At 44.5% G+C, this 14,878-nt stretch overlaps 2 protein-coding genes across 2 annotated transcripts in view; one reads left to right on the top strand and one right to left on the bottom strand.

The window, feature by feature from the left end:
• Positions 1-150: 150 nt before the first annotated feature.
• LOC113974789 (golgin subfamily A member 6-like protein 22) lies at positions 151-3,000 on the bottom strand. The gene is made up of 3 exons (XM_027698265.1): positions 1,871-3,000; positions 924-1,330; positions 151-892 (listed from the first exon to the last, which is right to left on the bottom strand). Exons 1-3 carry the CDS (start codon positions 2,579-2,581, stop codon positions 790-792), a joined length of 1,221 nt encoding a protein of 406 aa, XP_027554066.1. The 5' UTR covers positions 2,582-3,000; the 3' UTR covers positions 151-789.
• Positions 3,001-3,066: 66 nt separating this feature from the next.
• The window catches only part of GLG1 (golgi glycoprotein 1), an 81,500-nt gene continuing 69,688 nt past the window's right edge, over positions 3,067-14,878 (top strand). Inside the window, exon 1 of the mRNA XM_027698285.1 lies at positions 3,067-3,383. Within this exon, the coding sequence (XP_027554086.1) occupies positions 3,072-3,383 (312 nt within the window). The 5' untranslated portion in view covers positions 3,067-3,071. The remainder of the gene's footprint in view (positions 3,384-14,878) is intronic.

The raw sequence follows: 14,878 nt of genomic DNA, 5'->3' as shown, positions 1-14,878 counted from the left end.
GCTTCTGACCTTGGCCTGATGCCAGCTTGGGCTAGGAAAACTGCTCCTGGAATCAACCAAGCAGAGGAATTGAGGTGGGATTCTCCCTGTCCCCCATTTCCATCTGTCGTTGGAAGCAAATCTGACATTTAGGGGCAAACCCATCCTAGGAAGGTGCTGAGGGAACACCCAAAAAACTGTGGTTGCTGAGGTGGAGGTGGAGCTGTGTCCCACTGCTGCCACTGACCCAACACCTGGACAGGTACTTTTTTACTGGGACATTTGGGGTCTGGCTGCTGGGGCAGAGCGGGCAGCAGCATCCCCAAAATGCTGCTCTGAGGGGAGCTGTGCGGTTGCAGACACCACTTTCAGATGATCCATCACCAAATTCAGCATCCAACCCCCCCTTACTGCCCTAGGATCCCATTTACAACAGGATCAGCCATTGGAGATCCTGCTCTGGGGACAAGATCACTCTTACAGCCCCATTTCTCCATCCCCATGAAGAAAGCCCAGGGGCCGTGATGAGTGTGACCTGGCAAATCCCACCCCCAAAACACAGTGACCGGCACTGACAGGGCAGGAGGTGCAGCCAACCCACCCAACCTGGAAATGAGCCACCTCATGGCACCCCCTGAACGTGACTTTTCGGCCCTTGTTCAGCTCCCTGCTCCTTGCAGGGAGGGCCAGCCTGCTGCAGGCTGTGGGATTTACCCCATGCCCTCCTGCCAGCCCAGCATCCTGCCCCAGGAGGGGCCACAAGTGCATCCACACACAGGGAGATCATCCATCCACCTGATAGTCCGGCACTCAGCATGGAGAAATGACAGTGGCAAAGTTGACTGTCAGCATTTTATTAAAGGTTTTGGGGTTTTTTTTTAGTTTTTTAGTTGATATTGTTTCTTCATTCTTCTGTAGTTTTCTCTCATTCTTCCATATTTGTCGGTATTTTTTCGTTTACCTGTAGTTTTATTTTGCTCCTCTGTATTTGTTCTTCAATCTTCCGCATTTCGTCTTTGATCTTCCACATTTTTTCCTCAATCTCCTGTATTTTTTCTTCTTTCCTACGTATTTTTATTTTGTTCTCTGTTTTGTCCTCAATCTTTGATATTTTCTCTTTGTTTTCCTGTATTTTTAATTTGTTCTTCCGTATTTTTTCTTTGATCTCCTGTATTTTTATTTCGTTCTTGCGAATTTCCATTTCGTTCTCTGTTTTTACTTCACTCTCCAGTATTTTGGTTTCGTTCTTTGGTATTTTGGTATTTTCTTTGTTCTTTAGTTTTCCTTTGGCTGCCTTTATTTTTTCTCTGATCTCCTGTATTTTTGCTTCGTTCTCTGTATTCTTCTGTATTTTTTCATCAAGCTCCTGTATTTTTCTGTTGAGCTTCTGTATTTTTTCTTTGTTCTTCATAATTTTTTCTTTGATCTGCATTTCTTCTGCATTCTTCTGTATTTTTTCCATACTCTGCAGCCTTCTTTCTTCCTCTTCCTGTATTTTTTCTTTGATCATCTCTAATTTTATTTCATTCTTCCGTAACTTTTCTTTGATCCGCTGTATTTTTTTGTCCTCCTTTTTTTTTCTTTCATTCTCTGGTTTTGCTTCATTCTTCTGTACTTTTTCCACAATCTTCAGCCCTCTTTCTTCATTTTCCTGTATCTTTTCTTTGATCTGCTGTATTTCCTCTCTGTCATCCTGCATTTCTATTTCATTCTCCTGTATATTTTCATCGAGCTCCTGTATCTTTCCTTTGATCTGATGTGTTTTTCCTTTGATCTGCATTTCTTCTTTGTTCCTCCTTATTTTTTCTTTGATTGCCTGTATTTTTTCTTTGAACTCCGGTATTTCATTCTCTGTTTTTACTTCATTCTTCTGTATTTTTTCCATATTCTTCAGCCTTCCTTTCTTTTCCTGTATTTTTTCTTTGTGTGTCTGTATTTTTATTTCATTGTTCCGTATCTTTTCTTTGAGCTGCTGTATTTTTTCTTTGCCCTCCTGCATTTTTTCGTCAAGCTCCTGTATTTTTTCGTCAATCTCCTGTATTTTTTTGTCCAGCTCCTGTACTTTTCCCTTGTTCTTAATTCCTCCTTTGAGTTGCATTCCTTCTTCGTTCTTCAGTACTTTTGATTTGTTCTTCCTCATTTTTTCTTTGATTGCCTGTATTTTTTCCATGCACTCCTCTGCTTCTATTTCGTTCTCTGTTTTTACTTCATTTTTCTGTATTTTTTCCACATTTTTCAGCATTCTTTCTTTCTTTTCCTGTATTTTTTCTTTGTTCATCCGTATTTTCATTTCATTGTTCCGTATCTTTTCTTTGATCTGCTGTATTTTTTCTTTGTCCTCCTGTATTTTCACTTCGTTCTCCTGTATTTTTTCTTTGATCTCCTGCATTTTTTCGTCGATCTCCTGTATCTTTTCTTCGTTCCTCTTCATTTTTTCTTTGTTCTCTCGCATTTCTTCTTCATTCCTCTGCATTTCTTCTATGTAGCTCTGTAATTTCCCTACGTACCTCTGTATTTCTTCTTCGTTCATCGGTAGTTTTTCCTCATCCTGCTCTTGTTGTTCCCCTTTAATCCAACCGATCTCAAAGCCCCGTTTCCCCATGATCTCTATTACTTCTCTATCACTGGGGCAGATGAGTTGCGAGTGGGAACCGAGAGCTTTCGGGCAAAATCCGGTCACAGCCACTGGGCACCTGCTGGGAGAGGCCCGCGGCCCGCCCGCCGCCTTCCCGCCGGGGTGAGCTCGGCTCCTCGCGTCCCTCCCCAGCACCGGCGACGGCTCCGCAGTGTCGCGCTGGGGGGCTGAGGGGGACCCCTGAGGGGTTGCGGGGCCGTGAGGGGCTGAGGGGGCCCCTGAGGTGTTGCGGGGGCCGCTGAGGGGCTGCGGGGCCGTTGGGGCCGTTGGGCGCGCGCTGCCCCCGAGGCGCCGCCTCGCGCCGCTGAGGCGACAACGGCCGCGCCGCGTGCCGGGGGAGGGCGGGGCCCGCGCAAGCCACGCCCCCTCCCTCCTCCGCCCGGAGAGGGGCGTGCCCCGCCGCCGTCACGCGCTGATTTGCATACGCCGTGCGTGCCGTGGGGCGGGCGGATCCAAGATGGCGCCGTGCGGACGTGTCCGGAGCCGCTGCCCGGGCCCGGCGCTGCTCCTGCTGCTGGCGCTGGCGGCGCGGCCGGCGGCGCCCGGCCCTCCCCCCGGCCCTCCCGGCGTCGGCGGTGCCCTGCCCGGAGTGGCGCAGCCGGCGGGGCCGGGCGCGGCCGTCCCGCGGAGCGCCCGCGGCGGCGGGTCGGGCAGCGGGTGGAAGCTGTCGGAGGAGGCGGTGTGCCGGGAGGACGTGGTGCGGCTCTGCTCCAAGCACAGCTGGGCCAACAACCTCGCCGTGCTCGAGTGCCTGCAGGACGTTCGCGAGGTGAGGGACGGGCCCGGGGCCGGGCCGGGCCTGCCCGCGGCGGCGAACAAAGAGCGGGGTCCGCGCCGCCCGCGGCCGCGCCGCGCTCCCCTCATGGGTTTGTGCTCCAGAAAGCGGGGTTTGCGCTGCCGAGCTCCGTGAGGCGGGCGAGCCGCCGGCGGGGTGGCGGTGAGGGCTGCGGAGAGCGGCCCCTCCTCGTCCGCACCTCGGGGCTCCGGCAGCGCCCGGCGGGCAGGGAGAGCCCCCGGCGCTGGCTTTGTGCTCTGCCTCCGGAGCCTCCGGGGCTATTCGCTTCCAGAGCCCTGCCCGCGTAGTGCTGAGCGAAGGCGCCGTGCTGGTAGCAGCAGTGACCTGAGGAGGTGTTTTTTTTTCACGTTCGCGTTCCTACCTTCTCGTGGAGCTTCGCTGCAGAGGCGGCTGGTTTCCAGTCCTCGCTTGTGCGTGTATGAAACTCGATATACAGTCTTTAGATCTGGCTTAGTTCACGGGGAGGTTTATGTGTTGTTCCCAAACATTTATCGTGAGCGGTTTTAAGTCCAGCTCAGGAAAAAAACTGAGTTGCCAGCTCAGAGTCTTCCAGCTCCATCTTTTCATTCATTCCTTGGTTCTTGCTCCGTTTGAAGCAGCCTTTGGGGGAAGTGCTTTTGGTGAGCTCTTCTGGTGTTGAGGTCTGTGTAGTTCTTGGCTTCTCTGCTATGAAGTCCAGGAATGTCAGGCTGGGTCGGTTCTGATGGTGTTTTTACCCAAGTGGGAATGCGATTAGGAAAAACCTGGGCTCGTTTCTCATCCGTTATTATGGAGACAGCAGATGGCAGTGGCAATGGTTACTCTCATCCAGGGGAATCTTGAACAGTGAGTGTCAGTGATTACTTCTGGCTTATAATCCAAGACTAATTTAGATTTTTATCCAATTTGGTGTTTTAATTTTGGGCGGTTTATTAAGACATTTGTAGATGCTTTAAGCGAGTCCTGCTGCAGCATCTATCACAGTTATGAAACACTGATAATTTGCTTTCTGAATAACTTGTCCTTTGCTGTTTCTTCCACCTGTCTGGGACCTCTTGGCCTCCTTTTAGGGAGGCATCCTATCCAAGAGGATCTTGGAAGCTGCTCTCACAGGCGGTTGCTCACAAGCTGCCAGCCTGCCAAAAAGGCAGGCTCTTGTTCCTTTCTTTGCAGTTGCATAGCCCCTCCCTTCTCTTTTCATAGTTCCAGTGCCTGTTGGTCTTCTGCCATTTTAGCAAGGTGAACCTTTTTGTGGTCTAGTTTATCAGCTTTCTGCTGGAATAGTTATGTCCCTTTTCTGAGTTAAAGCCCAGAGGGGGGTGGGTGCAGGGCTGGGGCACGGAGCTGTGCAGGGAGGTGAGGGCATGCTTTGCATCATGCTTTATTTTCAGCATGTGCAAACCCTTATGCTGGCTCTGCACATCTCCTGAGAACTCTGCTCTTTTGAACGTCTGCTTGTGGTTTTCCTATTCCTGGGCCTGCCTGATGTCAGTAGTTTGCTGGCTGTTGGTCTTGTCTGGCTGTAGTGCTGCCTGATGCCCAGTGCTGAGGGTGGATCTTCTCCAGGGTGGCATCCCAGGCATCGACAGGACATCTCAGGGTTCTTTTGGATTGAGTTTTCTCTATGAAGGTGCCACTCTGCAGCCCTGTCCTTGTTTGTGTGTCAGCCTGCAAAGAGCACTGTCAGCTGGCCTTACCCTCAGCAGTTCTGCTGGAACACTGATGGGATGGGCTGTATCCTGACGCCCCGAGAAATTAATTAAAATAACTGACTTCTGCATACCCCTACCGTTTAACTCTTGATATTTAGACTGTGAATAAAAGTCATGAGTTGTAAACATTGGGTAGCACTTCATCTGATAGGGAGCAGGGTCAGATATGGGCTCAGATGTTTCCTTTGTGTTGGAGGTGACAGCAGAGGAAACCAGTGACGTGTTGGCTGTTTCACTGTTGTTGATATAACTTTTAATTTTGACCCTAGAGCATCTGACTGCTTGTTTGGACAATACCAGAAAAGTGACAATTACATTTTAAAATGGATCTAGTCTGAGTCATACAGCCCACTTAAAAACAGTCAGGCTACAGTAGATGGAAGACTTGGGGGAGTTTTGTGCTTGAGAGCATCAGTGTGTGGACACTACTTCTCTACAGTAAGATTTTTAGATGCAGGTAGACTGCAGAAGCAGCCTTTCTGCTGTAGGTGTTTGTCTTACTTTTCTCATAAAAAATATTCCTCTAAAGGGGTGAAACTTTCAGTTTGAAACTGGAAGTGTTACTGATAACGGTGTGATACACGTAAGCTAGGACACTTTTAAGTCTGAATAACCTGGGGAAACAACTGCTTGTAACCTTCCTATTGAGTCCATAAAGCATAGAAAAAAGAAAAGGTGTGCTTGTTTTGTTGGTGTGAATGTGATCATGTTGTTCCAGTACCTGCTGATTTCTAGGTGTGGAAGTCTTTAGGGTGAGTCCTCCCTTGCTTTTGTTGGGTAGTTCTCTTTGAGTGTGAAGGACAGAAGTGTTGAGTTGTGGTTGACTGGGATAGGAGCTCAGCTTGTAGAGTGAATGTTGAGAGAAGCTGTTTAACACACATGTTCAGTAAAGAGTGGTTTGACATAAAGAAAACAGTAATAAAAAACCAAAAACTGACCCACACCCAAAACCCAGCCCAAAACAACAGTGGCACAAAGCAAGAAAACCCACCCAAACCAACCCCCAAACCAGTAAATTTTTAGGTTTTGGTTTTGAGAGGTTACTTGTAGAATGTCAGTTTGAAGTATTATCAACACAGTTATTTAAGCACTGTGTATTTTTAGAATTCTTTTAAAAAGAAAAAGCAGACCCCCACACTGATACCAAATACTTTTTACCACTGATTTTTCCACTGAGTGCAGAGTCCACTTCTGCAGGGGCAGAACTCTTCTGCATTTCAGGCTGTCCAACTTTTTGAAAGACAGAAATCAGAGGAAAATCATTGTTTTCTGCTTTCCTTTTGTAGTAGAAGGATGGGAAGGATGCTTCTTGGTTGGAAGAAGTAGTGGTCAGAGCTACTCAGCTTAAACATTTTTGAATATAATCAAAATATAGAATAAAACACATGTTTGGGTGCATTTTGCAGATGAATTAACTTCCTTCTGGTTAAAAGTACTTGTGCACTTATTACAGTTTTGAGTGACTTAAAATTTTGTTATCAAGGTTTTAATTGATATTCACATGACTTTGTCATCACATAAAAAGAGTAGAATGAGGTAGTGTACAGGTGTGTTTTTAAAGACTGTGTTCCAAAGTGCTTCTTTCTGAAAGGATTCTGGTTTGGAGCCTGTTTCTGGAGGGGCTTCAGAGCTTGCATTTCACTGAGCATGGGCTGCAGCCCCTAAGCCCTTTTTTGTGGGCTGCCTGTTAAACTGATTTGCATGGTGGCTATAGTATAAATGAACTCATGAAATAAATATTAATATTTTTGCCAGGTAACAATTTTTGCTTGATTAATGATGATTTGCATTTGAAGCAAAAGTTGTCGAATTTGAGGCAGGAAACATTAGAAGGTATGAAAATAATCTTAAGCAGTAGCTCTCTAATCAGGTTTACTAATGGAGCATAATTTTACTGTTAAAACCTACCTTGGAGCTGGTTAATTGGTGAATGAACTCGATGCCATAGTTGTTGAGCTTTACTTGCATTGCACTTGTAAAGATTGTGTAATATTTAAAGCATTATATTAATCTGTATAATGCTAATGCATTAGGGGCTAAATATTTTTCCTAAGATCAAACAGTCGTGGTTAAGTTGGGATTAGAGATCAAAGTCTTGGCTTCCTGCTACTTTCTTCATCCTGAATGGTTCTGTTTCTTTGGCAGCACCTTTGTGGCAAAGCCAGTGCCTGAATGCTCTGCTTTTTGGAAAGAATAAGGCTCTCTTAACGTTGAGGACTGGGTTAAGAACAAGACAAGTTACTATGAAAGCTGTGTATTTCAAGAATAGTATTTTTCCTGTTTTGTCAGATGTTTATTCCATGTAAAAGGCCAGAAAATTAATTTGATATGACTTACTGGGCTAGGGAGTGTGTACCATTTGATGAGCTGAGAACTGTCATATTTCTTCTGTTTAAATGTTTTATTCCTCACTCTTTATGGACCTGAGCTCCTTAAGTGATCTGATAAAACAGTGCCGGTGAAATTACTTATTTTAAAGTTATAGGTGGAAAACAGAAACCAGACAGCAACACGTGCTTGGAGTCTTTATCTCTTTTGGTAATACTGTTACTGTAGGAAAAGTTGTGTGGGCTCAGTCTCTGTCCTGGTCCTGTAGTGTTTCTACTTTTTTGGTAAATGGATTGGAAATGCAAAGGCTTCCCTGAAGCTTTTTGCTTGCATTGAGGCAGATGAGTGTGATCTGTTGCAGTAGCCTAATTTATTTTATTTTATTTTTCGTCTTTTATCTCCCTAATTTACTGAGTTTAAGATCAAAGGTTTTGTTTTGCCTCGACATGCGACATTATCCCATATTTGAGCACATATTCATGTTGTTCCCATCTCTCACAGCTTTCCCATGCACAGGTGGCATTTAAAGTACCCTTTTTGAGATATCTCATTTGTGGCAGCAAATGACAGGTTACCTGTCCAGAGCTAAAAAGGGAATTGAGGGCTGTGGATTAAATGTAGGGTGAGGGTGGGCTAGTTTTTAGGAAATGCAAATTGTGAAGCCACTCTTAACCCCGAACTGACCATCTCTTTCAGCACTTATGGTTTGTTGGTTTTTTTTTTCCACAGGCATTTTGCCTGCCCTTCAGGGGAGCTGTTTTAAGTGGCAACTGCCCCGTTTCTCAGGGTGATAAGCTGTGGAATGGAGGCTGTTCTGGTTCTCTGATCGTTCCTATTGCAAAGGAGGAGGCAGTTAGTATTCCAGTGATGCTCTTACAGTGCCTACAGCATTATCATCTGGTTCAGATATCAACACTCAAAGGGTTGGGTTTTTTTAAAGGCAATGATCAGAAACCTGAAAGATGTACCTTAAGCCTTGCCAAGGGCTTTGCTTAAACTCTCTCTTTCTTCTAAGGGTTATTGACCTGGTGATGATTCGAAGTCTGTAAAGGGCACAGGAGTTTAAGAACTCTTACATCCTTAAGAAAAATAAAAGGAGAATTCTTCCCTGCATACTTGTAGTTGAGCTGACTTAAAGGAACAAGGTGTTGCAATTTTAAGAGATGAGTTAATTATTGGGCTGTTACTGGACTCTATGAGTTGAAGCCTGTGCATTTAAATGAGAAATTTTCAGATACTGTCCTGTCTTAAGCTGCATTTAATGAAGAATTTACAGTGGCTTGTGGTAGATGCTAATTAATTTGAATGGTCATGATAGTCCCTCCTGCTTCTAAAATTCATAAAATGGAAGCTGGACTATCCACGTGAGTGGAAGAGAATGGTTGGACCTAGGAGAAAGGGATTTAGATGATTAGATTTTGAAAAAAACCTGAGCAACAACAACAAAAAGTAATGGAGACAAGGCTGCAACACTCTCTGAAGCTTTTTCTCCTGAGGCTTGGCTTCTTAACCGGGATTAGCTGCATTTTTTTCCCGAAGTTCTTATTTTCCCTTATGTTTGGGTAATGTAAGCCCAGTTTGCCCCTGGCTTTTGTAGTTAGGTCTTAAAGCAAAATACTAAATATACTTTGAAAGTCTGATTTGTTTTTCAGTTGGTTGCTTTGGCATCGGCCTTTGGCTTCATCTCAGGATGTGGCCATATGTGCAAGTGCTCTTTTCGTCCTACTGAAGAGAGGGGAGGATGGTCTCTGTCATGCCAGGACCTTGACTTACTGTGACCAGAGTACTGAGCACAGGTTCTTACTTCTCATATCTTTAGCTGCACTTCTGCTTGTCTGAGAGAGTTACTTCTGTGGGTTTTTTGGGGGTGGGTTTGGTTTTCTTAATTTTGTGCTCTTCCTGGCAGGCTGACACTTGTGGTAGCTGTTTGTGTATCAGTTTGGCCTGAGGTGTTTGGCTCAGTTAAAGGTTATCTCACAGGTCTGCTTCCTCCAGAGAGCTGGGACTGCTGTGGCTCTGCACACCGAGGAGGGAAGGAGTGAAATACAAGGGGAAAAGTCAAGTTTGATGCAGGCTGTGCAGCCTGGGCTTGGCTCAGGGTGAACTGAGAAAGGTGTGTTAGGGGGACGTGATTTACTGAGCCAAATAGCTGAAATATATCAAAAAGCAAAGACCTGGTCAGTTGTTACAGTAGAGACAGATGCAGCCAGGTTGTTGTTTTCCCTACTTGCGCTCTTTCCTCCCTTGTACTGGAAGAAAAGAGATCTCTCTAGTGCTGCTTTGAGTTGTCATGGTTGGGATGGAATGTTCTGAGGAGGGATTATTCTTGGCAAATTGTGTGCTGTGTTTGTTTTCTAGTGTAGAGATAATGTCTAGGTGTTCTTTATAGTGTAACTTCCCTGCATGTGAGCACCACTTTCTTGATAGATTCTGCTTTTTTGGTATTTTTTCCAAAGTGAGCTTGCATTTTCCAAAGCTTTGCAGTTATTCTTCCTTATAATAAACCCCAAAGAATTAGATGAATGAAAGATGTAAGTACTTGCCTTTTTATTTGAAATATTGCTTTAAAATATGGAGTTTTTTTGATCTTCTGACTAATTCAGTTTTAATGTCTGTAAAATTGGTTGCTATGGAACTAAAATTTTTCATTTGTGTTAGCTGATAATTTTCTGTCATCACGGAATATCTTGATTTTCTGCATGTTCAGTTTATGCACAACAGGATGTTAGGTGAGGAGCAGAGATCCTGCCTTCCCTGGGCACCAGCTTGTGGCATAATTGCAACCTCTCCTCATCAAGACAGGAGATGAGAACCCATCCTGTTCCACTCCTGAGCAGAGGTGACATTCATAAGAACTGTGTCCTGGCCTGCTGGTGTCTCAGTGTCTGCAGCTCTGAGCTGAGGAATCTCCTTCAGGAGTTAGAGAGGGTCTGTATTCTCTTTCTCTGTGCTGCCTTTTTGCAGATACTGTGCCTGAGTTATTTATTTTTTTCCCCTTTAGGTAGGTGTATCTGGTAGCTCTTACAGCTTTATCAGCTTAGATTTTATGGTTTTGCATTTGAGTGCATTTCTTGTTTGTAATGTCTACAATTTTGCTTTAACTTAAGCTGTACTTTATGCCTTTATTATCATCAGTGCTGTGGCTAAAGACCAGTGTTTCTCACCAGGTAACACCACAGGGGCAAAGGACCATTATTCATGCAAGACAGGAATGCTTATGTGCTGCATTTGTTATTTTTTGCATCTTTGCCTGAAACAATGCATAAGAACTGCTGAGGTGACCAAAAGGTAGTGTTTAATGTAGTAAGTTTTCGTGGTTTCTCTACATGCCTGAAGCATTTTACTCCTTTGCAGTTAGTGGTAGAACTCTGTGCTCTTCTGTGAAAAACTTCTCGTAGTTTCCTTAGTTGAGTCACAGGAGTTTTGAGTCTCTTCTTGAGAATGCAACTGGTTATGTTGATATAATTAATCACTTATATGTAACAGGGTGGGTTAATAACAAATGGCTCTTCCAGCCCTGCTATGCAAAATCAATCAGGCAAATGTGCTGTCTTTTGTTAAAATAATAATGACTGGCTTAATCTGGTGGCGAGTTTGCTGTCTAGATCTTTTGAATCTTAATAGGAGGCTCACCAGCCTTCATCATGCTCAGTAGTTTGCTAATTGAGGCTTTCTCTTCTAGACTGTCCTGTTATTGCAGGGTAAAATACTTTGCACCAAGTGAACTGCAAAACAAACTGGGCAGAGCATGCATTCTTCTAAGTGTCGAAGTAATTGCCCTACAAAAGAGTTTTTATGGAATTAAACAAAAAGCAACAAACCCAAACCTGCTTGGCTTGTAGACTTTCTGTGACAGCCCAGACTTGATTTGAGCTGAGTCAACTTCTGTTACGCTGTTCTCAGCTGACTTGAAATAAGATCTGGAAGAAGCTTACAGCAAGCTCTTTTCCTTATCAAATTGATTTTTGGGCTTATGTCTATCTCTGTGGCCTATCTACGTATGTCACAAAATCAGAAAAATGACCACTTTCGAGTAAAATCACTGCAAAGGTGCAGTTGTCATAATTTGCAAGAGGAATTGTTCATCAGACTGCAGTTCTTTAGTTGTGTTCATGGTGATTTAAACAAATCAATATTAATGTGATCCTTCTATTGGAAAATTCAGACAGGCTACTTAAAATCTCGTCTCCACTGATACAAGGTCTTGAGAACTGTTGACTCGAGTTTTATTTGTCAAACATTTTGTATTGCTGTTCACTTGGGAGGTTGTGGTGACCTGGGTGCTTTTTTTAATCATAGAATTGTAGCATTGTGGAAGGGTTTGGGTTGGAAGGGATCTTAAGGCTCATCTCATTCCAACCCCCTGCCATGGGCAGGGGCACCTTCCACTAGCCCAGGTTGCTCCAAGCCCTGTCCAACCTGGGCTTGGACACTTCCAGGGATGGGGCTTCCACAGCTTCTGGGGGCACTGTATTTGTGATGCTTCAGCACTTGAGATGGGTGAGGGGTGAGGTGCTGGATCACTCCCTGTGACACAGGTATGCAAATTCATGATGCCTCAACTCACTGAAGTGCAGAGCTGGCTCTGCAGCAGAAGTCAAAGGTCTTGTGAATGCAGTCACATTGCTTATTTTTTAACAGAAGGCTTCCTGGCAGTGATCAGCAGCCACCTTCACTTGTTTCTGATTAGCTGTGTGAAGCAACACTGTTTTTTAAAGCCCGAAAAAGAAAAGGCTGAAACAGTAGTTTGGGGTGCAAGTTTTCCCTGCATTTGTGTTAAACACAGTACTGTGATGGGACTGCTGTGGTGAATGCTTGTCCTGTCTCTAGAACTCACCAGGGAATGTGTGGTTCTAGGGAATATTTCCCTCCACTGATTCACAGCTCTAAAGGTGCACACTCATTCTGGTGTGATTGTTAATAGCCTTAATTAGCTGTACATGGCCAAAGTAGCAGTTGTGAGAAGGATGGGATTCTGCACTTCCCTCGCAGAACACAAAGCATTGCAGTGTTTCGTATTTTTGCTTCATGGTCTGTGCTTTAGCAGGCACTGAACATGTCAACCATCACTGATAATACCCTCACCTCTGACTCCAGAAATAGCAGCAGTGTGTAGGGCAGAGTTTGTTCCAGCTCAGGCACTCAGCAGTGTGGCTTGAGCTTGTCCACTTCAAACCCCTCTCACATGTTCTGAGGCTGTGTTGGCTTCCTTTCCCTGAGCAGCTCACAGGTAAGGCCTACATAAAGGAGCAAAGCATACAACAAGCCACTAACTACAGGGTTTTTGGTTTCCCTCCCCTCCTCCAGGCATTTGTGAACTCTTCCAGCATCCTCTTGTATAAAACCATAGTCTAAACTTGTTCTGCTGGGGAGACTGCTGATGGAATTTAAATTCTTCTCTTTGTATGTCAACTCTTCCCAAAGTAATTTCCCCAAATACTTTCCTCCCTTGAGGCATTTTGGTGAAACCCATCATGACTTTCTGATGCCCTCCAAGATTATTTAATAAATGCTGTCCTCTAATGCCTGTTTTACTCACTGGGGTTCACAGTATCTCCAACTCACAATACTTGCAAAAGGCATTTTCTGAAAACTTTCTAAGAATGCTGGGGAGCTCAGGTAGGCTGTGTGATATGTGGGAGGAGTGTTCAACTTGGTCTTCTCTGTTGTACAATTAGAAGATGAGAATCAGTGCTCCAGTCACTTTACCTGCTGTTGTTGGCCCAGCACAGCTGTGTGATCCAGTGTGGTGTCTGGATTGGCACAGGACAAATGGAACAGGCAAAGCCTGCCTATGGTTTAGAGCTGTGCATCATGAATAAATAACAGTGCAACACACTGTTGCCACCTTAAAATGATTGTTTGTCTGTTGAGAGATGGAGTTTGATTTCTGACTGTAGTCACTTCTGCATTGCTTAGTGCAACCACAGATTTGGAATTAGGGTCCTGTTAAGGAGATCAAAGTTTTAGCTTAAAGAAAAAAGCCCCTCTGTGAACTTCACGGAGCCATTCAAGCAAGAATGTTGAAAAAAGAAGATATTAAGAGAAAGTAGAAGAGTAACTTATAGCCTGATAGGCATTAAAATGTTGGAGAACCTTTGTATATCTTCAAATCTTTGTCTCAGCTTTTAAGGCAAGATTATTATTTCATAAACTGTGATTGTTCTGATCTTAGTTGGGCTAGAAGAGTCTTTCTGAGCTGAACTTTTGTTCTCAGAAACCAAAAATAAACTTGTGGAGGCTGGCTAATACTACAATCCACTACTTGGGGAACCATGTTGCTGAAAGTACTCCTGAACAGCCCTTTAGGGCTTTGGCATAGTTTTCTAAGTTCTTTGTTTGTATATTTCACACTTTTTGTAGCATAAAAAGCCATAAAACAAATCAAGAGATCATTTTTGAAGGGTATCTAAAATAGTGCTTCAGAGCTGTCAAAACACTGGGTGTGAGTGAAGCTTGGGCAGTATGAGTAGTTCAGTGCTGTTCACTCCCACAGTCATGGAGCTCATTGCTCTTTGTTTTACCCTCTTTTGGGGTTCAGTCCCGTGGTAGCACTTCAGACCTGAATCCAGGACTTCAGCAATGAGCCTCCTGCTGTGTCCACTGGTGGATCTGAAGCCCTTTGGACAGGGGAGCCACATGGGTCCCCAGTCCTGAAGCCACCTGGGAAACAAAGGGAAGGATAACAGTGCCAGGGTTACTCTCCTCTGTGCTTTTAGAAGCTCCTGTGCAGGAACTGATAGGATCCAGTCACTCTTTGTCACTGTTTCCCAGCTGGGACTCTTCCTTCTCTCCTCTCCTGGGGATACTAGAACAGTAGGCTTGTGTTGAGCATCTGGCTCTGTAGCCATTATTAGCAGCAAAAGGTGGACACTCATCTTGTTTCGTTGTTTTTTGGTTTTCCATGGAATTTTTCATATCCCTTATTATTGAAATGTCAATCCCAAGATATGCTGGCTAAATCATCTTAATTGAGACTCTCCAGAGCGAGGTACAGGGACTGTTATTCTAGCTTGTTCTTGTGTGGAAAGTACTTGGTTTCATAGAAACAGACTGTAATATTCCATGATGCTGATAAAATCACAGAATTGGCCTGATGACTGTGAATACAGTAGCTGGAAAGAATGATTCATTTCATAGAGAAACAAATAGGAGGTTTTGATTACAATTGTTTGGATCCCATGGCATATTGCTGGAATTTTGACCATGGAAGTATTTATCTGGAAGTTCCAATGTTTTTGGTTGGCTGCAATGGCAGTAGAAAGATGCTGCCTTTCCCTGGAAGAGGTACAAGATAAGATGAATCTTCTGGAATAACAGTGACTTGGAAGGTACAGGAGTCCTTTCAATCCTGGTGTCCCAGGTAGCCACAGTTGTTAGTGGCCACTTTAGTAAAGCACCTCTTGCACTTTGCTCTGAGGACTGTTACAGCCCTGGTGAGGGGGGCAG

The sequence above is a fragment of the Neopelma chrysocephalum genome, unplaced genomic scaffold (genome assembly GCF_003984885.1).
Source record: "Neopelma chrysocephalum unplaced genomic scaffold, ASM398488v2 Primary Assembly neopelma1_125, whole genome shotgun sequence".
Classification (NCBI taxonomy): domain Eukaryota; kingdom Metazoa; phylum Chordata; class Aves; order Passeriformes; family Pipridae; genus Neopelma; species Neopelma chrysocephalum.
Note: the sequence above shows the minus strand (reverse complement) of the source record. Positions and strands in the feature narration are given on the sequence as shown.